The 22,010-nt window shown below is 37.1% G+C and overlaps 1 protein-coding gene across 24 annotated transcripts in view; it reads left to right on the forward strand.

Annotated features, from left to right (window-relative positions):
• The window catches only part of LOC109414826 (supervillin), a 1,049,091-nt gene that overhangs the window by 701,020 nt on the left and 326,061 nt on the right, over nucleotides 1–22,010 (forward strand). For 22 of the 24 annotated variants that reach the window (XM_062854057.1, XM_062854059.1, XM_062854058.1 and 19 more), the window contains one exon: nucleotides 14,274–15,040. The exons of 1 other annotated variant lie outside the window; for it this stretch is intronic. In XM_062854057.1, coding sequence (XP_062710041.1) covers nucleotides 14,274–15,040 — 767 coding nt within the window. Of the gene's footprint in view, nucleotides 1–5,421; nucleotides 5,700–14,273; nucleotides 15,041–22,010 lie in introns of those variants that run through there. One more of the 24 variants, XM_029870810.2, reaches the window with a different exon arrangement.

Consider the following 22,010-nt stretch of genomic DNA (forward strand, 5'->3'; position numbering starts at 1 on the left):
TCCTTCATCAGCTTCTCAGGCAATTTGATGAGGAATTTTTCCGACAATTTCTTCACGTTACTCTTCTAACAATTGAAAAAAATCTGATTTATTTTAGGACATTTTTGTAGTTATTTTTAAAGATATTCATGCAGCAATTTTTTTGGGAATTTATTTAGAAATTCCTCCGACCAATTTCCTAAGAAATGCCTTAGACAATTTTTCAAGAATTCATAAGTAAATTCTTTTCTGAAAGTATCAAAATATTGCCGGAGAAGTTGCGTCAGAGGAATTCCTGAAAAAAATGTTATAGGATATTGTAGAGGAATTCTTTATTCCACTAAAGTATCCCCTAAAAATGCCGGGAGAATTTCAAAATAAATTACAGGACGAATTTTAAGATAATCTGTCGGGGGTATTCTTACAGGCGAGCCTACACATATTTCCAGAAAAAATTCGGAATAATTAGCCACCATTATATCCACAGTTTCTGAATATGAAATCCGGAAGAGTGACTAAAGGAATTCTCAAAGGGGTTTCTGAAGAAACTAAAAAAAAACTGCCGAGGCCATTTCTAAGGAATTTGCGGATGTATTCCTACACGAATTGCAATCTTGAACAAAATATCGAATGAATTCTTGAAGAAATTAGTAGAAGAAATATTTCACCCTCCTAAGATGTTACGCTAGACGCATTACGATGGCGTAGTGTACGTCCAGCGAGCCTGTCTGGGTCATATTGACCCCACCATCCTATTAGGGTTAAGAAATTGTCAGAGAAAACTATGACAAAATGCCAGGAAGTTTTTAAAGAAAATCATTAGATATTCTTAAATGATATGCCGGATTTTTTTCTAAATTAATTTCTAAGGTGATTTCAAATACAATTTCTACATTAATTTCTGGAGAATATTTTGAAAACAATAAAAACATTTTAGGAAGTATCTCCAAAAGAAAAACTGGTTGATTCCTGAAGAAATTGCCAAAGAAATTTTAAAAAGATATACGGCAAGAATTTTTAAAGGAAATTATGGAAAAAAATTCTGACGATTCTTTCAATGGAATTATTAAATGAGTTCTTTGAAAATTGCCGGAACACTGCCTAACATTTTTTTTCGGAGGAACTACTGACTAAACTGTTGCAAATTCAGAAGTTTAAAAAATGTTTAGGGCAATGGACTACCTGCGTTCATAGTTTTTCAGCAGGAGTAAAACCCCGGACCAAGCCGGGTCCAGCAGGATACAATCCTTATAGAGATATTGGTATCAGCTTTTTGATACGCAGAAGCCTGTAGAAACTTCTCTCAAAAATGTGGAGCGAACCTGGTGTGATATTTCAAGTACGTGACTGTCACGCCGAGGACCTGGGATTGAATCCCACTTCCGACAAACTCATACAAAATGTGAGTTCTTCCTTCGGAAGGGAAGTAAAGCGTGGGTCCCGAGATGAACTAGCCTAGGGCTAAAAATCTCGTTAATATAGATAAAAAAGACTTCTCTCAAAAGCTTGGAAAGTCTTTCCCTGAAGTTTGAAAGTTTTTTTTTCAAAAGATAGAGATAACTTTCCCCAGAAGCTCTGGAAAGCTTCTTCTAGTAGAAGCTTGCAAAAGTTTCTCCAAGAAGCTTACAAATAAATGCCGCAGAAGCTTGGGAAAGCTACTCTCAGAAATTTGAGAAAGCTTCTCCCAAAAGCTTGAGAAAGTTTATCCCTGAAGCTTGCGGAAGATTCTCTCAGTTGCTTTTCCGAATAACTTAAAAAAGCTTCTCTGGGAAGCTTGAGGAAGCTTTGATAAATTGATAAAGTTTCTTCTAGAAGCTTGAGAAATTTTCTCCCAGAAGCTTGGGACAGCTTCTCCCTGAAGCTTGCGAAAGCTTCTCTTAGATGCTTGTCCGAGAAGCTTGAAAAAACTTCCCTGGAAAGCTTGAGAAAGCTTATTCCAGAAACTTTGATAAATTGATAAAGCTTCTTCTTGAAGCTTGAGAAATCTTATCCCAGAAGCTCGGGATAGCTTCTCCCAGAAGCTTGGGAAAGCTTCCAGAAGCTTGGGAAAGCTTCTCACCGAAATTTGGGGAAGCTACTCCCAAAAACTTGAGAATGCTTCAACCAAAAACTTTTTAAGCTTCTCCCAGAAGCTTGGGAAAGCTTCTCTCAGAAGCTTCTCAGAAACTTAGGAAGACTTCTTTCAGAAAGCTTCTCCTTGAAACTTGGGAAAGCTTCTCCTAGAAGCTTGGGAAAGCTTCTTCTCCCAGACGCTTGGAAAAGCTTTTCCCAGAAACTTTCGAACGCTTCCCCCAGAAGTTTAGAAAAAGCTTCTCCCAGAAGCTTGGAAAAGCTTCTCCCAGAAGCTTGGGAAAACTTCTCCCAGAAGCTTGGGAAAGCTTCTCCTAAAAGCTTGGAAAGCTTCTCTCGGAAGCTTGAGAAAACCTCTTCGAGTTGCTTACTAAAGCTTCTCCCTGAAGCTTGAGGAAGCTTCTCCCACAAGCTCGGAAAAGCTTCTCCAAGAAGCTTGGAAAAGCTTTTCCCAGAAACTTTCGAACGCTTCCCCCAGAAGTTTAGAAAAAGCTTCTCCCAGAAGCTTGGAAAAGGCTTCTCCCAGAAGCTTGGGAGAGCTTCTCCAAACAGCTTAGGATATTTTCTCCCAGAAGCTTAGCAATGTTTCTCCAAGATGCTTGTAAAAGCTTCTCCCAGATGCTTGGTAAAACTTCTCTCTGAAGCTTGGAAAAGCATCTATCAGAAGCTCGGAAAAACTTCTCCCAGAAGCTTGGAAAACTTTCTCCCAATAGCTTGGAGAAACTTCTCCCAGACGCTTGAAAAAGATTCTCCCAGAAGCTTCGGAAAGCATCTCCCAGAAGCTTGGGAAAGTTTCTTCTAGAAACTTGGGAAAGCTTCTCTCAGAAGCTTGGAAATTTTCTCCTGGCAAAGTTTTTTTCCAAAATTTTTGAGAAACCTTCTCTCAGAGACTTGCGAAAGTTTTTTTCGGAAGATTTGAAAGGCATCTCCCAGTAACTCTCCCAGGAGATTGGAAAAGCTTCCCCTACAGGCTTGGGAAGGCTCCTTCCAGAAGCTTGGGATAGCTTTTATCAAAAACTTGAGAAATCTTCTCCACGAAACTTGAGAAAGCTCCTTCTAGAAGCTTGGGAAAGCTTCTTCTAGAAGCTTGGGAAAGAATCTCCCAGAAGTTTGAGAAAGGTTTTCTCAAAGTCTGAGGGAAGCTCCCAGAATCATGATAAACGTTTTCCAGAAGAAAGAAAATTGTAGAAGCTTCAGCAGTTCTCCGAGAGGAAAAGCTTCTACCAGAAACTGAGGAAAGCTCCTGCTAGAAACTTAGGAAATTTGATTAGAAGATTTGTCATGAAAAAAAAAGTAAAAGTATTCTTTGGTAATTGTAAAGATTCATAGCAAAAACTCCAGTGTTTTAAAATGTTTCTATTTTCCATCACTTCAGCACCTTCTAGTGCCGCACTGTTATAGTTGTAAATGTCGATTATTGTTTTGTGATGGCACTCATCACCACTTCCATTCCGAACTGCGTATCGCGAACGACGCGTGTCTCCCTTCTCATGACCCTGCCTGTCTTCCTGACAGATTTGCTTGCTGCATTTGCCGACTGACTGAGACGTAAACCCCAATAATCCGACGGAATCTATTTTGGGATCACTCGGTTGCTAAATTTATCCACCCATTTCTTGTAACATGTCTGTACATACCAACTTATAAAACTCTACGGCAGTGGTTGTGGTTCGTTATACTGATTGCTGTGTAATGCCTGAGACGAGCAGACGTAGCACTTTGATAAAAACATATGATTACAATTCATTATCACGAATTGATCAATGGAGCTAGCTTTTATGGTATTCGCCCCATAAAAACAAAGGCGCCACCGTACATGAACTTTTAAATTGTAACGGTGGCGCTACCTGTTCATACAATAGTGGTGGTTCGTGTTATAGCAATGATCCATTATGACAATGACAATTACAATCGCTAGGTGGCAATAGTGAGCAAATGTCGAACTGGTGGAGGAAAAACGATGCGAGCGCCGCTAGTGGCCAATGATCAACTTTTACTTAATTATTTCCCAACTAACAATCACTCATTTTACAAGCACTTTTACGACTAATTAATTCAGCATGATGCTGTACAACATTCGAATTCACACAAATTTGGAGAAACTATAAAGCATAGTGTTGTGTACCAACTGAACTATTTGTTGGTCAATCGTTTTACAAATATAGTAAAGCTGTTATTCAGCTATAGCAAAAATTATTTTATTTTTTATTTAATTCTTTAATTTTTTTTCAATTTCCACATGAGTTTATAATTGGCACTTACGCAGTGAACAACTATTGTGAAATAATAACTGCACATCAATAAATTTATCTAAATTAAGATTCGAACTCGAGACCCATCGATTGCCAGCCGCATGCCTTCCTATCTGCGCCATCTAAGAGATGATGAATTGGAGCGCTCAAATCAAAACATAAACTTCCTGTGGTTTAATAATTTATTAAAACTTCGACACCTATTTAGCAGTGCTGGATTAGCACAGAACAATATGGTTAACAGTTATACAACAAATTAATGCTGTTCTGCAAAAAAAAAACACTTGCTTTTCATCCCGTAATCTGAGTCGATGTAAGAAAGCGCTTATTTGACTTGTGAAAAACACATTATACAGATACATGTGCTAATTTTTACATAAACTTACCAAGAAGCAGAAAAAGGTCTTGTTGAACAATTTTGTAAAGGAATTATTGCAAGTCGAATAATAATGTTATTAAATGCTTGAAAAGTGGTTTAAGTTATCATTGTTAATACCGATACGAAAGGTTGATCATTGGCTACTTTTTCAATTGAATAAGCATTTGTATAATAATGAGTACAGCAAAATTTTAGTTAAGCCAACATTACTATCATAAAGCAACAATTCAGCATGCATGCCGAGAAAGAGAACGATGGAAAGTACAGAGAATGTGAGTAACACATCTGTCGATCTGTGGTATTGCCTTCATTTCCCTATTTGAACAGCGAGGCAGCCCCGATTTCGATGAAGCGCCATTACTTTCAAAAGAATCCTGCTCCGTGTTGTCTACGGCTACTTTCGGCTTGTAAAATTTTCAAAGGCCGAAAATGGTAGTAGGGTCAGACTCTGGAAAAACAAACTGCTCTCACTACAGTAACTAAACTGTGATGGTTCTAGCTAGGTTTTGGAAGCAACGCATGCGCACGATCACGATTTTCACCGGTTGGTTTAGCTGTGTGGTGGGTGATGATGATCGTGATCGAAATCAAAACAAAACGCCTCGCTTCGAAGATCGGTTTTGGCACTGCAGCGCGGGTGCGGTGATTCGTGATGCGTCGCCGAGTGCCCGGAAAATTTTACGCTTTTGATGTGGGTGGTTATGGGAATTTTGAAAACCGAACATGTTTGGGAGGTGTTGCAGCTGCAACTGTTGCAACCCGCCGGCAGTTTGTATTCGATCTTCGCTGCCGGTGGCGTAGAATTTTTGCGCGGTGCGTGCCCGTACGTTCGCGAAGGATCGTGTAGTCAGGATTTATTTTTCAAATCGTTGTTTTTGGCGCCTATTAATAAGCGTAGTGCGTGCTCAGAAATTTTGTAGACTGCTCGTGCCAGACGCGACGGTTGTTGGTCACTAGAACTAGAACAGCGTGGACTTCCTGAAGTACACCACCATGATGAAAGATGGTGCCAATTCAACGTAGGTATCTTGCTCTTTGTGCCATAGGGTGACGCATTTGATTCTCGGCCTGTCCAGATACTTTTCATTATGGAAATTTCCTTGACATCTTTGGGAATTGAGAACCTTAGTGCCTGTCACACGATATTCACATGCAAATTGGTCATTGGCAGAGGAAGCTTTCAGTTAATAGCTGTGGAAGTGCTAATAGAACACTGCTGAGAAGCAGGCTTTGTCCCAATTGGGACGTCGTCCCAAAAAGAGGAGAGCAGTGAATAGTAGACTGGGTCAACAAAGTCGATTTCTTGGAACAAAGCTGTTTCGATTCCTTTTAGCGTCTAAAACAACTGTGCAAAATTTGGGAGCGATTGGTTGCTTCCCCGTATTCCGCATTGCGATTGCAATTTGTATGGGAAAACGTGTTTTTTTTGCATTTTTCTCATAAATTGAATTTTTTTCTTGCACCGACTTTTCGAACCCTCAAGCAGAATACCCTCTTCGAATGACTGTAATCAGTTTCGTACCTTTTAATTCCGCCCCAATTGCTTATCCTTTGACAGATACGCGTATTTCGACAACCACTTGTAATCTTCCTCAGTGTCAGTTATCCACTCAGTAAGTGGATAACTGACACTGAGGAAGATTACAAGTGGTAGTCGAAATACGCGTATCTGTCAAAGGATAAGCAATTAGGGCGGAATTAAAAGATATGATTTTTTTGTCTAAAACGATCTAACTAATGATGTTAAAGTATAGCCGAGGATATGCCGAAAAACTTTTCCGAAGACCGCAAAGTGATCCGACACTTGTGAAAAAGTTATAACGTACAGATTGCTCAGTGGTGTTTAACATGTAAAGAAATATCATCAATAATAAAATCTCAATTTTGACCTAAGTTACCAAGCGAATAGCTTTTTCCTCAAGCGTCGGATCACTTTGCGATATTGGGTAAAAGCTTTGTTCCGGGTTGATGCGATCAAATTTAATTTTTCTCCATACAACGTTGACCCACTCTAGTGAATAGAGTTCAAATAATCTAATATTCATTAAATTTCAATGGATGGAGTTACTAATGGAGCTCACAGGAAATGTGTAGTCGTCGGAACACGATTCCATTCAACGTAAAGGCGTTTTAGGTTAAGGGTTAAGTGTTACACACTTCACCCAGTATAATGTAATGCGAATAAAAACGGTATAAACTTGTATAAATTTTCATCGTAATATCCATTGTATGCTGAAATCACTCAATTCACTCATAATCACGACGTTCATAGTCACGCATTCAGTTTTGCGTTTTTGTTTGATTAGAAAAAAATTCTGTTTGGCATTTATTTTGTTTGATTCGTTTGTTGTTTCCGATTTTTTGTGTTGTTTTCGTTTTTTTATTTCTCAAAATTATTCCAAGGCTGATCAAAATTAGGTAAGGAATTATTACATACATCCTTAGACGGGTTGGGATTCTCATATGATTTCAGATTATTTATATTTACATTCAAGATCATATTCACTGTGGTTTCCTGAAGGAATTCAAATATCCGCATAATACTGTGTTTTACTTCTTGGCATTAGTTGTATCAGATTTCCATTTGTCTGAATATTGGGGAAATTTCTGGTAATAACAGATCTATTGAAGAAGTTTATGCTATAATTTCGGGATAATTCATTGCTGACATTTTAAATTATTATAAACTAACTGACAAACCTTGTAAAACCCTTTTAAAATGGTTGTGCAGGCTTTTTTGATCCCATTTGTTTCCAAACGTCTATCAGAACTTAGCTCTTACCTGAGATTTTTTTAAATTTTCTTCAATATATTTTATCTTTGGATGACATAGTCAACACGAAATCGCATATGATGCAGAATAGGAGCTAAAAAGAGGCCATATGCGAACATGCTTACATTTACCCGCGTGTAAAGTCATTGCCAGAAGGAAATTGCCACACTTACTCATTGTTTGAGGAATGCTTTGCCAGAGTTTACCACGCATCTAGATAGGTCATAAATATTCTTGCGTTCGCTGGTATACTGCCATAGAAAGTATCTACATAATTTGTTCTAAATTAATTAATCGAACCATCATACAAACGTACAGAGATATAAGATATAGGATATCTAGGAATTTATTCAGATATTTGTCAAAGAATTATTCCTGATATTTCTCTAAGGATGTTATTAGATAATCTTCCAAATTTTCCTCAAGCAATTACAGCAGATATTCTAAAAAAATTTCAGTGATAGATTCGTAAATTTTCTTCAAGATACCTTCAGAAATTCCTTCAAAAAATCTTCATAGTGCTATTTCTTAATACTTCTATTCCACATTTTTTTCTGGGTTTTTAAATTTTCCAGAGTTTCCTTCAGAAATTCTTATAGAGATTCCTGCAAAAAATATCTTTAAGGTTTACTTTGAAACTGTAAATTTCCTCAGAAGTTCTTCCATAGATTCCTATAAAAATTCGTGCAGCGATTCCTTTAGCAATCCCTCCAGGGATTTCTTCAGAAATACCTCTGAAAGTTGCTTCAGAAATTATTACAGATGTTTTTTTAGAAAATCGTTTATATTTTTTTTGTAAATTTACTAAAGTTTTCTTCATAGCGCTTACAAAATCTTTCATTAATTCTTTCCGAAATTGTTTCATGTTCAATAGAGATCGCTTCATGAATTTCTGCTAAAATTCCCCTAGGGAACCTTTCATGAATTTTCTCGTAAATTCCTCCAGAAAACCATAAATTTGGAATTCCTTCAGAAATTTATCTAAATTATAACTGAATATTCTGTTGGAAAATCTGCCATTGGTTTTAGACAAAATTTCTCCAAAGGATACTTTGGCAAGCCTTCCATGGATTCCTCAAGAAAGTTCAACAGGGATTCCGTCAAAAATTCTGCAAGAATTACTCCATGAATTCCATTGGAAACTCTTGCTGCAGGAATTCCTTCAGTGGTGCCTGCTTATTTTCATTCTGTAATTCCAGCAGGAATTCTTTCAGAGATTCCAACAAAAGCTCAAATCAAGATTTATTTAGGAATTCCTCCTGATATTTATCCATATTCATGGTTCATCAATGATTACTGAAAATTTTCTTACAGATCTTCGGGAAAATGTTTTGGTAGAACCAATTGAAAACTAATTCAGTTGAACAAAAATTTCAGAAGAGAAAACAAAAATACTGTAAGATTTTTTGAAGAAATTCATGCATCATTTTTTATAGTAATCTGAAATATCATTTCTAATTATTGTGATATTCTTCAAATGCAAAATGTGTTCGTACTTTTATTCGTATAAGAGAAATCAATTTTGGAAAATTTCTGGGTAACTCGTTTTTGCTTCTGTTTGACGTTTTCTCTCTTATTCTGATTTATCGACCGTACTGCCCATATTCGCATAGTCGATGTAAGCGCCGCTGTACTTTTCAACATACTTTTGGAATTTTAACAATGAATAAATATAAAGTTCAAGATTTTTTCCGCGTTGACATCTAACTAAGGGTTAGATCTTGTGATCTTTTGAATGAAATCGGAGTGACAGTTGAACACAAAGGAATTTGTTAAGCACCGACGACCTTGACGAAAGTTTGTTAAGTTGTATTTACACTGTGTTTACATTTTTGGCTGTCATCCCCATCGCGAAAAGTCGTCATGGATTGCCTTATGAAACGATAGATATAATAGTATTCGCAAGGTTGGGACCAAGTGTGACAATTACTTTCCAGGATGCTTTCTCGTACTGGCTGCGTCTGTATTAGATTAGATTAGATTAGATTAGCAAGGTTGGGACCAAGTGTGAAAATTTTTATGGAAGGTAAAATTTGGCAAGTAGATAATGTATTGAACGAATTCATCGAATGCGTGAGTTTTCTGCCGTACGACCTGTACTTTTAAACATTTCGGCTAGGTTGGTAGTCTCTTAGAGCCATTAAACGATTTAGTTTTCTCACTACCGCCACCTATTGGTGGCAAGACCAAACACAATAAGCTTAAGGGGCCATTAGACTATTTGTCATAATGACAAATATTTGCCATGGTAGGCCGACATTCATCCGAGGTTGCCATGATTTACGTTGTGTTGGTCATTTGTTGGGCTTGTTTGGCCAAATATTTGTCATGTCTAATGACACCTTTAGCATTGGGCGATTGCATTTTCGTTACGATATTTTTAAATGAAATTTATTTTTAGTGTAACGTCTGTTTCTCTGTGACTTTGGGTTGACAATCCGGAGAAGGTAAATTCGATTGCCTTTGGGTACTACGAAGGTTGATGAGCCGGGAAACACTCTTTCTTCCTACGGGGTTTCTTATGGGAGTATGAGTGAAAAAAAAAACATAAAATCTTCCCTCCTTCACTTTCTCACAGAAAACCGCAAACAAAATCATCACCTTCGTTGTCCCCAATTGTGGTTAAGATATTGTTGAAATGACAGACAACGGAATACTTAAAGAACACATAGTTGAGGAGAGACAAGTGAAGTTCCAGTGGAAATGTTGCGCCATAAATGAGAAGAATCTTAAGGAGAATTTTAAGGAGAAATATAAATAAAACCTCTAACAAAAACCTGATGAAACCCTTGGATGATTTTTTCAGCTATTCTTCGTGAATCGTCTGAAAAAAAAAATTCGAACAAATCTGGAAAAAACTGATAATCAACTCACATTTATTATGTTTTTGGAATTATGCTCAATCATGCTTGTCATACCCCGTTTTTTCATCGAAGTTTCAATATTACCTCTCCCATTCTCCAAAGGGATAAGAAATACTAGGGGATATCTCCTATATCTCCTTAGACAAATACTGTTAAAACCTACTGAACCATTGCTGTAAAACGTCTTGGGCAACCTCTAGAAAAAAGCTTGATGATTTTTTCTTATGAAATCCATGAAAGATACCCTTCGGTAATTAGTGAAGAAATTACTAAAAGTACCCCTATTATTGGAACGTCTAATGCAATCCCTGGATGAAGTCCTAGTGAACCGTAGAGCGCTATCGACTGAAAATTCTTTATAACCGGGGAAGTTTTTCGGCTTCGCAGTCATCAAACGCAATCAAACGGTGTAATGAACACCGAGACGTCGGATGAAGAACAATATTTAGTCGTTTGATTGCGTTTGATGACTGCGAAGCCGAAAAACTTCCCCGGTCCTAGTGAACAGTAACGAGTTAGCTGATCTTCTAAAAAAATCTAAAAATTAATTTCATGTTTGAGTTTTGACAATTAATTTTGGGGAGAAATCATCCAAGACGAAAACTTAGTAATAATTGCACCGAGGAAATCGTTAGTTCTCTGGTGATATTTTTGTTTTTTTTTTTTTATTAATAAAAACTCAGGCCTTCTAACCAAGGACAATTTGCCATTACCGTATTACCCCGCTAATACGACACCAACTGTTGTCGAATAATCGGGGTAAACTTTTAATTCGACAAACTGGTCACCCTACACCACCAAGCCTATTCAAATATGGCAACTCTATTTTTGTTTTTGTTTTGATTTCCGGATTTGTTATGAAACATAATTTCAACAAATATTGCGGTGGCGCGAATGTAAAGCTCGTTCTTTCTGCGATTGTTGCCATCCTCAGTGCATTCCGGTTGGTCTCCAGGCGGTTTTGATGTTGAATATCACCAACTCAGAACTTCCGAAATTAGCGGCTGCAAGAGGAGCTGCTGCGGGTGCGAGTATAAGCGCAATATCAAACTGTTTTGCTTTTACAGTGTACATCGCTGTGACAATTGAACACTTTAATTCGACATGTGTCAAACCAGCGGGGTAAGACGGTAGTTGAAAAGTCAAGGCTGCAGCTATCGTTTTCATTTTTCAATGAAATTATGTAAAATAGTTGAACAATGTCCACTGAACATCTTCAACCTCTCAGTTCGCAGATTTAGTGCTCATTGAATATCAGAGAAAATAATACATTTGAGGACAGATTTAGTATAAGCTTAAAATGGCCGCCAACATGGTTGAATTTTGCACCTTCTCACAATTTTAAGCGCACGAAAACCCAAGCCAGCATTCCTGAACTTTTTATTTTAAGCTTATTACAAGTGAGTAAGAGCAAAATAAAAAAAAACACATTGTTGTTTGAAGCTAGCTTCTTATGGTTTGTGCATTTGAAGTTCTGGTGCACTGTTGAACCGGGATTTCAAGACTTCAGCTCATTAATTGTTCAACTCCGATAGCCGAAATTCCAAGTTGTTTAGACGCAACGGAGACGGAGTTCAAGAGGCGTATCGAGGGGTTTCAGGGGTGTTCCATGAGGTTTCAGAGGGGCTTCAGGTTGTTCTTTGGTGGGTTTAAAGAGATTTCAGGGGAGTTCCAAAGGTTATCAGAGGATTTCAGTTGAGTTCCAGGGCTTTTCAGGGAAATACATGAGGATTTCAGAAGGTTGCAGGGTGTTTTAGAAACATTTCTGTACTGTTATCTTGGAATTCAGAGGGATACAGAGATATTTTGTAGTAGGGCGTATTTGTGGGGATGGCTTTCATGAAGGTCATATTTAATCGTTCAAGACGAAACTGCATGCATTTAGTCTTTCTTTTGGTTTTTGATTTTTATTTTATTAAATGACGGACCAATATTTACAAAAACGGTTAGTTAGAAGAAGTATCAAGAAGGTATCTTCTGATTTTGTTTTTCCTTATGAAATGTTATAAGTTTTACAGATATCACTTTTAAAAAATCAAAAAAAAAAGTAATTTTGGAAAACAGAGGAGCATTTTCCATCTGGAAGAAAAATCTGAAGATACCTTGATCCTTCCTTTAATTGTGAATGAAAACCGATTTTGAAATGTTGCCCCGTTATTTCATAAAAAGTCAAAAACCAAAAAGTTAAGAAATGCATCCAGTTTTGCTAGCTGAAGTTCCTTGAAACCCCACTAGTACACCATGAAACCTCCTGAAACCTCTTTAGTAAAGGAAGCCCTTGATACTACTTGTAAGCCTTAAACTTGTGTGGAAAGCTTCCCTTCCCACTAGAACCCTCGTTAAAGTCACCTTGAAAACACTTAAAACTCACAAATCTCTTGAACCACTCCAGAAATCTCATGCAAACCCCTGGCTGGAATTTCCTGAAACCCCTTTTAAAACCTTCTGAATCTTCTCTGATACTCCCCTGTGGTCACATCAAAGCCTTCTTCTTCTTTTTCTTCTTCTTCTTTATGGCTCTACGTCCCCACTGGGACTTGGCCTGCCTTGCTCCAACTTAGTGTTCTTTGAGCACTTCCACAGTTATTAATTGAAGGGCTTTATTTGCCTGTCATTGCATGAATTTGTATATTGTGAGGCAAATACAATGATACACTATGCCCAGGGAGTCGAGAAAATTTTCCCGACCGAAACGGGAATCGAATCCGCCGTCTCCGGATTGGCGATCCATATCCTTAACCACTAGGCTAACTGGTGACGTTAACCTCTTAAGCAACCAGAAAGTTCCATTCGGAACTTTATCTGATCTTCGCGGAACATGAATGTGAGTTTTGTCATGGGAAGCAGAACTTTTAGTTATTTGGCTAACGTCTCTGAAACTGTTCAAAACTCCAATGAATCCTGGAAACCCCTTCAACGTCTCTGGAATGCAACCATATCAAACTTCTTTACCTATAAATCACTATGGCGAAATAGGGTGCAAGGAAGCCGAAAAATTAAAGAAAATGATTTATTTCTATCTTAATTTGTTTAAATGATTGCAATCATCTTTTGTGAACGTGATCTGTTGTTCACGAAATTTTTCTTGATGATTTGCATCATTGAAGGTTAAAAATCGACTATAGCGAATTTGAGGTACTATAGTCATAACTGACTGTATACTGAGCCTATTTTCTCTATTCCAATGAGTATCTGCAACCCACGTATTGCAAATTCAGCATCATCGCTATCCTATTGATGATCATCGATCGATCGACGTTTGTCAACGTCGTCGATATTTTTTTCTGACGCTGGCTGGGTTGAAGAACGTGTGGCTTGGCTTCGATGCGCAAGCGCGTGTCGTCACTCACAATTCTCAGCTTGGACCGAGCTTCGGCGGCGGAGCGTGCGGCTTCTCGCCGAATTTTCCGCAAAGTCACAGCACAGGAGGAAAAGTCAGTGTCAGTGGCGCGCGCACACACAGTTTCCGTCGGGATTTCTGCTCGTTTGAATGCGCGAAGTCGCTTCACGTGTCGTGTGTTCAGGTATAGAAGGGTATACCTGTTGTAGTTTTTTTTCGAGAGGATACGTTCTTATCACGGGTGTTCTATTTGGCGGAGTATGATTTGATTATTGAAGATATTATTCTGTGAAGGTGAAATTTGAAGGTTTATGGTGTTTTGTGGGATCAAGGATACGTCCTGAAGGTGTCCTCTATTGTTAAGTTTGAAGAAAGGTGAAATGATTGTTTGAATGAGATATAAAAGTGAAGTATACACATCAATGGCAGATATTTTTCCGAGGGGATGAGACTCTCGCTTTCGTTCTTCTGATATAATACGCGCAGGCTAAAAATAGTATCCGTGAACGGCGGCGCGAATAGCCAGTTCAACAGCTGTCTTCTGGCTTAGAAGAGGGTTTTAATTTATGGTTTTCTTGTCTTGAACAAACAAAAAATATCAAACAACCTTCCGCAGTGTGCAACAGCAACAAGTTGATCATCGATCGGTCGACAATCCGGAAGAATCCATCTCGAGTGAAGAACCCACCAGCTTGGTGCAAACCGAAGAAGAAGCCGTGGTTTGCGGTACAGTGGAGTCCCTTTGCCGGCGTGGATCTTTGGAATCTCTCATTTGCAAGGAGAAACTCCACTCGGACGATAAGAGCCTTGAACTGTTGTCGCCGACCTTCGCTCACACCGAGTCCAACTCGTTCAGCGGCGAGTTTAACCTTGCTTCGCTCAGCTCCGACAGTGGTATTCAGTTTGGGCGCGGGACGGAGGAAACCTCCGGGGCGGACTATGTGTCCTCGGTGAAGACCAGCGACAGTGACAAGTCCCCATCGAAGAAAACCATCGACGACGATCTGAACGAACTCGACGAGGAGGAGGACGACGTCGGTGACGGCGAAGGGGAAGAGCATTTGCAGATAATCGAAGAGACTGAAGGACAGAAGCGCCTTTTGCTGAGTCCATCCAGTGCGGCTGCGGCGGCCGTTGCCCAGAATCGAAGACGTTCCGCCGGTTCGTCCAGTTGTTCTAGTTCTAGTGATTTGAGTGATCGGGAAGTCGAACGAATGTACGCGGCGACGGTGAGTGGTGGTGGTAATCAGCCGGATGATGATCAGTCGTCGTCCGGTTTGCGGCGGTCCAATAGCGTTCGAGCGCGGGCCACCATGTTCCAGCAGATGGAAAGCCGGATGAAGGAGAACGAGAATCCGGCGGCGCTTCCGCGAGGCAGACGAGGTAAGTGCGATAATAATGGCATTGTACACTGAGGGAAATTTTTCCTGAATTTCAGAATTGAATTGATACATAAATTCTATGAGTAATCTGAGCGCACCAAAACCATAGTAGACTCATCACAACATCAACCAATTTAAGAAAATTATCCCATGTAACAATTTAAAGTGCAATTAGTTATAAGAAGGTTCTGATTACCGTCACAAACTCTAAAAACTTGTTTTATGGTTTCATGACGATTATAAGAAATTACCTCCATTAACCGTTTTAAAGTATTGGCTTTTGAATAGCTGTAGTCGAAGCATCTACGGTAGGTTACTTGTTTTTAATTTGTTGAAATTTTTACCATAGTGTTAACCATTTCCATCACATTAACTGCTTCCATAATAGCCGTTTTAAGATAAAATGTTCCCCTCCGAAAACCCATCCTACTTGAAGCAAAGGAGGGGACGCATGGTCGTTGTTGTTATTCTTTGCGATTGCGCTCGATGCAAAACGAACACAAAAGCGCGATTTATTTTTAAACCCGGCTATCTTCCTCCGAAAGAAAACTCTTTTTCCTGCCTAGGTTCTCCTCTATGATTACATATGAGGCTACGGCTACAGTGAAGTGTAAAGAGTCCGGTAAGAGCTGTGTGCGTTTGTGTTTTGCTTGGCCGCTTTGTCTGCTTCTTCGACACTTGCGTGGCGTGGACATTGAAAAGTGTGTCGTTTGAGTGATGCTCTCTGCTGAACGCCTCACATAGAGGAAGTTTTCCTTGGTTTGACCAGAGCTGTAAACCTTACCACGTCCGTAAATTGTCCCAGCAGCAGGAAGTTTTCGCGCGCGCAATCAAAGACTGGTAGTCTGGTAGGTGATCAATCATGTGGTGTCAACTATGACACACTTTTCAAGATGGTAAATAAATAGAGATGGGAAACACTCACGGGAATGTCCCGATGAGTCGGTATGAGAATTGGTAGGATATTTTTATTAACTTGAAAATATACAGTGATAGACATTCGTTTAGCCGAGACCAAAAAATTTTCTAAAAAGTGTCAGGGAACTCATACAAAAGATTTTATGAAAAAACTTTTTTAACGTAGTGATAGTATATCTAGTACTGTTTTGTAAAAATGTGATACATCACACTTATACACTGAAACAAAAACGAGGGTAAAAACCCTTCAAACGTCATTTTTACCTAGACATTCGTTTAGCCGAGGTAAATGAAAAATTGGTGTTCAATAGATTTTTTTGCGATTTCGTGAGTACATATATTTCGAGGATATACCCCAAGGCATTTAGTTTATGACGTGTTAGCAAGATAGTTGACCTTAAAAGTTTATTTATTTGTGAAATTCAGAGAAATGTTATAAAAAATTGTCCCGATAAGGAGAAGCGATGATAAACAAATTTATTTAAGAGAAACTCAAAAGTAAGCTAGATTAGCAGTTTGAAAATATGGCACAGAATTATTGTTAAAAATGTTCAAATTCTTGCATAAAATGTCATGAAAAAATTAAGTATATTGATTTTTAGTTGGTTTAACCATAAAATGGGATTGTTAAAAGCTAAAATAAACCCAAGTAACACACTTGTTATCGAAGAGTCACGGCGGCGCAGGTTTTTGTTGCGCAGAAGTCACTGTGACTTACTTTTAGCAAGTAAGTATTTATTTGTTAGAAATAAGTCGCAGTAACTTCTGCGCAACAAAAACCTGCGCCGCCGTGACTCTTCGGTGACAAGTGTGTTACTTGGGAAGAGTTCTGCGTTGAAATAAAGACGTGTCCTAATGCTTGTGGAGTAAACCTGTTTGATACTGGCATTACCAAATGAGTTGGAAGACTGCTAAGTGAAAGAATTGCATGGAGTGTCAGAACCTTTGTTTATTTAAAAGCAGATGCTCATACAAAAATGCAAGATATGGTCAAACAATTGGCTTATTTCATTCAAACTGAAGAAGTATATTATAAATGAGTCTTAGTTTTGAACCACATTCATTTTTAAAATAATTTATTCGAAAAGAACGTCTAAAGTATGAAACAAGTATTTCATGCTAGAAATTTGAATACTTTCGGTGCCATTTTTCGAAATGTGAGCCGTTCAATGTATGTTATTTCATCCAGAATACAGTCTAGAATTGGGGGCTATTAGAAGACGTAATAGTAGTAAACGCTGTGATTTATGCAAGTGGAACCATCATATTTCACCAAAACAATACTTAAATACGTGATTTTTTTTATGGTTTGCGATATTTTTTCTGTTAAAAACATTGTTTTTCGTAAATTTTCAACCTGCACTCGTAATGAAACTTTCATAAGATTCTTTTGAAACACTTCCGATAAATATAACAACATCAAATCTTGATTTGAAAACATTTACAATATTTTGACACATTTTTCTGAGATGCATGTAAAATTAATATGGCAACACTTCCGAAAACGATCAAATTCATGATTTACAAGCCGATCTATAATGCAGGTCACCATACAAAATTATTTTGTTGGATATTTTTCGAAATTTGTTAGTTTTTTATTATGGAATTCTAAAAATTGTACAATTCGGCTAAACGAATGTCTAGGCAAAAAATGACATTTAAAGGGTTTTTACCCTCGTTTTTGTTTCAGTGTATATGTAAGTGTGATGTATCACTTTTTTATAAAACAGTACTAGATATACTATCACTACGGTAAAAAAGTTTTATCATAAAATCTTTTGACACATTTTTGAAAATTTTTCGGCCTCTGTATTGTATTAATGCTGTTTGGTGAGTTTATAAAAAGCAATTTAAGCCATTTTACATGACATTTTTTTCGGTATTTTTATGGCTTTCTAAAAATGTCTGCAAGCAAGCTTCAAACAAAGTTTAAAGCAACCAATCCCAAAAAACTTTTTTCAAGAAGTCTACTGATAAATTGTTACAAGAATCTAGGAAGATTTTTTTTTTGAAACTCATCTAAAAACCTATAGAGTATCCAAAAATGTTGTCTTTAAAATATTTTCTGAAAAAAGTCTTTGAAAATCTGAAGGCTTCACTCACGAAAATTTAATGCCTGCTTCCTGCTACAGCTACAGTAGAAGTTTTCCTGGAAGCATATTAGAAAGTTCCCATACAAAAAGGGGAACAGTATCTTAAAAAAAAGGAACCAAAAATGTTCAAAAAAATCACTGGAGAAATATTATTATTATTTTTTTTTTTTAATATTACTCCAGGGATTGTTTGATGGATTATCTGGAGATATTTCTGAAAGAATTCTTGTTTGAATTTCTGGATGATTTTATGCATTTTTGAAAATATACTCGAGGAAAACTCTGTCCTTGAAGGATAATGAAAATAATGCCTAAATAAATTTTAGAAAAGATGCATTGAAGAATTTCTAAATGTATTTCTGAAAAAAAAAAATCAAATAAATTCCTAAAGAAATTTGTGAATCCATTCATGGAATAATTACTGACGAAACCTGAAGTCCAATTCTTGTATAAATTTCTGGAGGGATTCTTGAAAGCATTTCTGAAGCAAAATCTAAAGGGATCCAAGGAAAATGTGTGAAGAATTGATAGGGGATCTTTAGAAGAAATTCCTGGAAGAATATCCGAAGAAATTTCTTCGAAACCGCTTATGGAGTTTCTAAAATAATCTCTGAAGAAATCGAAGGAGGATTTTCTGAAGAATTTCTTTAAACTCATTGGAAAACCACAAACGGATTAAAACAAATCTTGAGATATTTTTAGAAGAATTTCTGTAGAGATGTCTATTCTGGAGGAATCCGCGTACAGATTTCAGAATAAATTTTTGAACGAATATCTGGAGAAACAAATAAAAAATCTCGTGGGGAATTTTTTGAAGAAGTTTATGAAAAAAATCCTAGAAAATAATTTTAGAAAACTTCCTGAAGCAATCCATGGATAAATTGCTAGCTCCTTAGAGGAAATCTTGGAGGATTTTTTTTTTGTGAAAATACCCGGGGGAGTTTCTGCAGAGACCTCAATGAATTCCTGTTTAATCCTCTGAAGAGATTCATGTACAAATTGTTACAGAAATCTCTGAAAGAATTCCTGAAGACGATGCTTCAGGAATTTCCAATGGAAACCGCGGCAAAATTTCTGAAAGAATCCCTGAAGCAGTTCGTGTATTCGTATAAATTCCTGCAAAAAACCAGAATAAATCGCTGGAGTTTCTGCAAACCTGAGAAGAATCTCTGGAAAAGTTCTAAAGGAAACCCTGATAAAAAAATTTAAAAAAAAACTAGAGAATTTTGTAAAGATACACCTCATCAAGAAATCCCGAAAGGAATTTCTGAGGAAATCCTTGGAGAAATTTCTGGAGCAATCTTAAGGACAAACGTCTTGAGATCCCGTTTCAACAGTGCATCAAAACTTCAGACGCACAAATCTCAAGAAACAAGCTTCAAACAACAATGCATTTTATTATTCTGTTCTTGCTCACTCGTAATAAGCTTAAAATGAGAAGCACAGGTGCGCTGGTTTTGTTTACGAAGAGATTTGTGCCCTCAAAATCGTGAGTAGGTGCTAAAGTCGGCCATTTTGGCGGCCATTTTGGGATTCTAACAAGTCTGTCCTTAAGAAAGATTTCTGAAAGAATCCCTGAAAAAATCTGAAAAAAAATCATGAAAAAGTTTATAAAAACTTCTTAAAGTAACATTCAAAGTAATTTCTCGAAGAATCCATAGAAGAATTTCTGAAGAAAAGGAATATTTAAAACAATTTCTCCCGGTATAATTTCCGAAGAAATCCATAGAAACCTTTTCATTAGAGTGCCCAAATTTTCCAAAAAATCCAAAATAGTTTTGAAAGGAATTCATTAAAAAGTTCCTAAAGGAATCCTTGGAGAAATTTCTGGGCTTTTAGCCAAACGCTGGTTCACCTCTCAGACTAAAGTAATTTATGAAAGACATTTTGAAGGATTTTTTTAATTGATTCTTAATTTTAAAATTGTGAAGACATAGCTTGAGGAATTTCTGAAAAAAAAAAAACGTGTAAGATTTTTCGAAGAAAGCCCCGAAAATATTTCTGAACGAATCCACAGAAGAATTATTAAGTAAATGGAAGAATCCCTAAAGCAATCCTGGAACACACCTCTGGAGGAAACTCTAAAGGAATTTATAAAAAAAATTCAAGGAAGTTTCGAAAAAATCTAGGAGGGGTTTTAAGGCAACCCTTGGAAGATTTTCAAACAGAAGACCTCGAGAAATTGCTAAGGAAATCTCTACAGAAATTTCTGGATGAAGCTTTGGGGAAAATTTCCAAATGAATCTCTGAGAGATTTTTTTAAAAGAATTCCTGGAAGGATTTTTGATGGAATGGAAGGTTTTCTGAATGAATTTTTGGATTTTTTTAAAAGAAATCTCTGGAACATTTTCTAACGGAGTACTTGAAGAAATTTCTAGACGAATCTTTAACTTATTTTCAAAGAATTCACTGGGGACTTTCTGCAATTCTTCCTGGAGGAATTTCTGAAAAAAATCCCTGAGGATTTTTCTAAACAGTCCCTGCAAAACGTTTCTGAATTTTCCGTTTTCTAAAAGAATCTTTCGAGAAATCCTTGCAAATGGAAATCTTGGAAGATTTTCTCAAAATTTCTGAAGCAATCAGTGAAGAAATTTTCCAAATGAATCCTTGGAAAATTTTTTGAAAGACTGCGTTTAGAAACTTCGGTTGGCTTTTCTGGAGAAATCCTTGGAGATATTTCTAAGGGGTTGAAGGAAGAAAAAAATCTGAAAACCCTCCGGAAGAATTTCTGAAGGAACCTGAGAAACTTTTCGAGAAATACTTGGAGAAATTTCTGAAGAAACATATTATTTTCGGCAGGATTCCTCGAACGAATTTCCGAAAGGATCCCTGAGGAAATTTTTGAAAGAAACTCATACAGGATGTCTGAAGTAATCCATGCTAAATTTCTACATGATTGTTCTGTTAAATTTGTGGAATAATCCTTGAAGAAATTTCTAAAGCAATCCCTGAAAAAAATGGAATGAATGCTGGAACCATTTTTTTTTTAAAGAATTCGTGAAAGGATTTCTCAAAGAATTTCTGCCCTCCTGGGGTAGTTTGTGAAGGAAATTCTAGGGCATTTTCTAAATAAAAACATTCATATTGGAGGCTGGAAGTAGATTTCTTTCAGGAATTATTTTTGGAGTTTATTCAGGGGTTCCTCAAGGAGTTTCTTCAGCAATTGCTCTAGCAGTTGTATTACACTCCTTTAACAGGTTCCTCCGGCAGTTCTTCCACGAATTGCTCTGAGAGATCCTACAGAAAAATTTTGAAGGAGTTTTTCCAAAAGCTCTCCAACAGTTATCTTTACAAATTCCTCCAGTAATTATGCCTTCAGAAGTTTCCGCTGGAGTTTTCTATTGGAGTTTTCTTCAGGAATTGTTTCAAGAGTATCTCTGAGATTCTTTGGAAATCTCACAAGGTTCTAGAAGTTTCTTCATAAATTTCTGTAATGCTTTTCGTCAGGAGTTTTTTTTTTCAGAATTTCCTTTAGGATTTATTTTATTTCTTTAAGAATTTCTCTAGGAGCTCCTTTGGAAAATCCCATAAAATTTGCTTCAGAGAATTCAGGAAAATATTTCAGGATGTGTTTGTTTGTTTTTGAATTTCATCATTTGCTACTTAATTATTTATTTCTTCTGTATGAATTTCTGAAGAAAATCATAAATAAATAAAAAAAAAAAACTCTGGAGTAATTACAGCTAGAAATTTTGGAGACATTCCTGGTAAAAATTATAGAGTAGCTGCCAAAAATTCCTTAAAAAAATTTGGAGCAATTCCTAAATAAGTTCCTGCAGGGAAGCATTCTTACAGGGAATTGTGGAGGAATTTCTAAAGGAAGTAATCAAGCAAATCTTGAAAAAGTTTCAACAGCAACTCCTAGGTAAACTCCCGAAGAAATTACTAAAACAAAAATCTTGGTATAATTCGTGCAGACACCCTTTATGGAAGAAGAGAATAAATTATTAGAGATAATTT

Source organism: Aedes albopictus, chromosome 2 (assembly GCF_035046485.1).
Source record: "Aedes albopictus strain Foshan chromosome 2, AalbF5, whole genome shotgun sequence".
In the NCBI taxonomy this organism is placed as follows: Eukaryota; Metazoa; Arthropoda; class Insecta; order Diptera; family Culicidae; genus Aedes; species Aedes albopictus.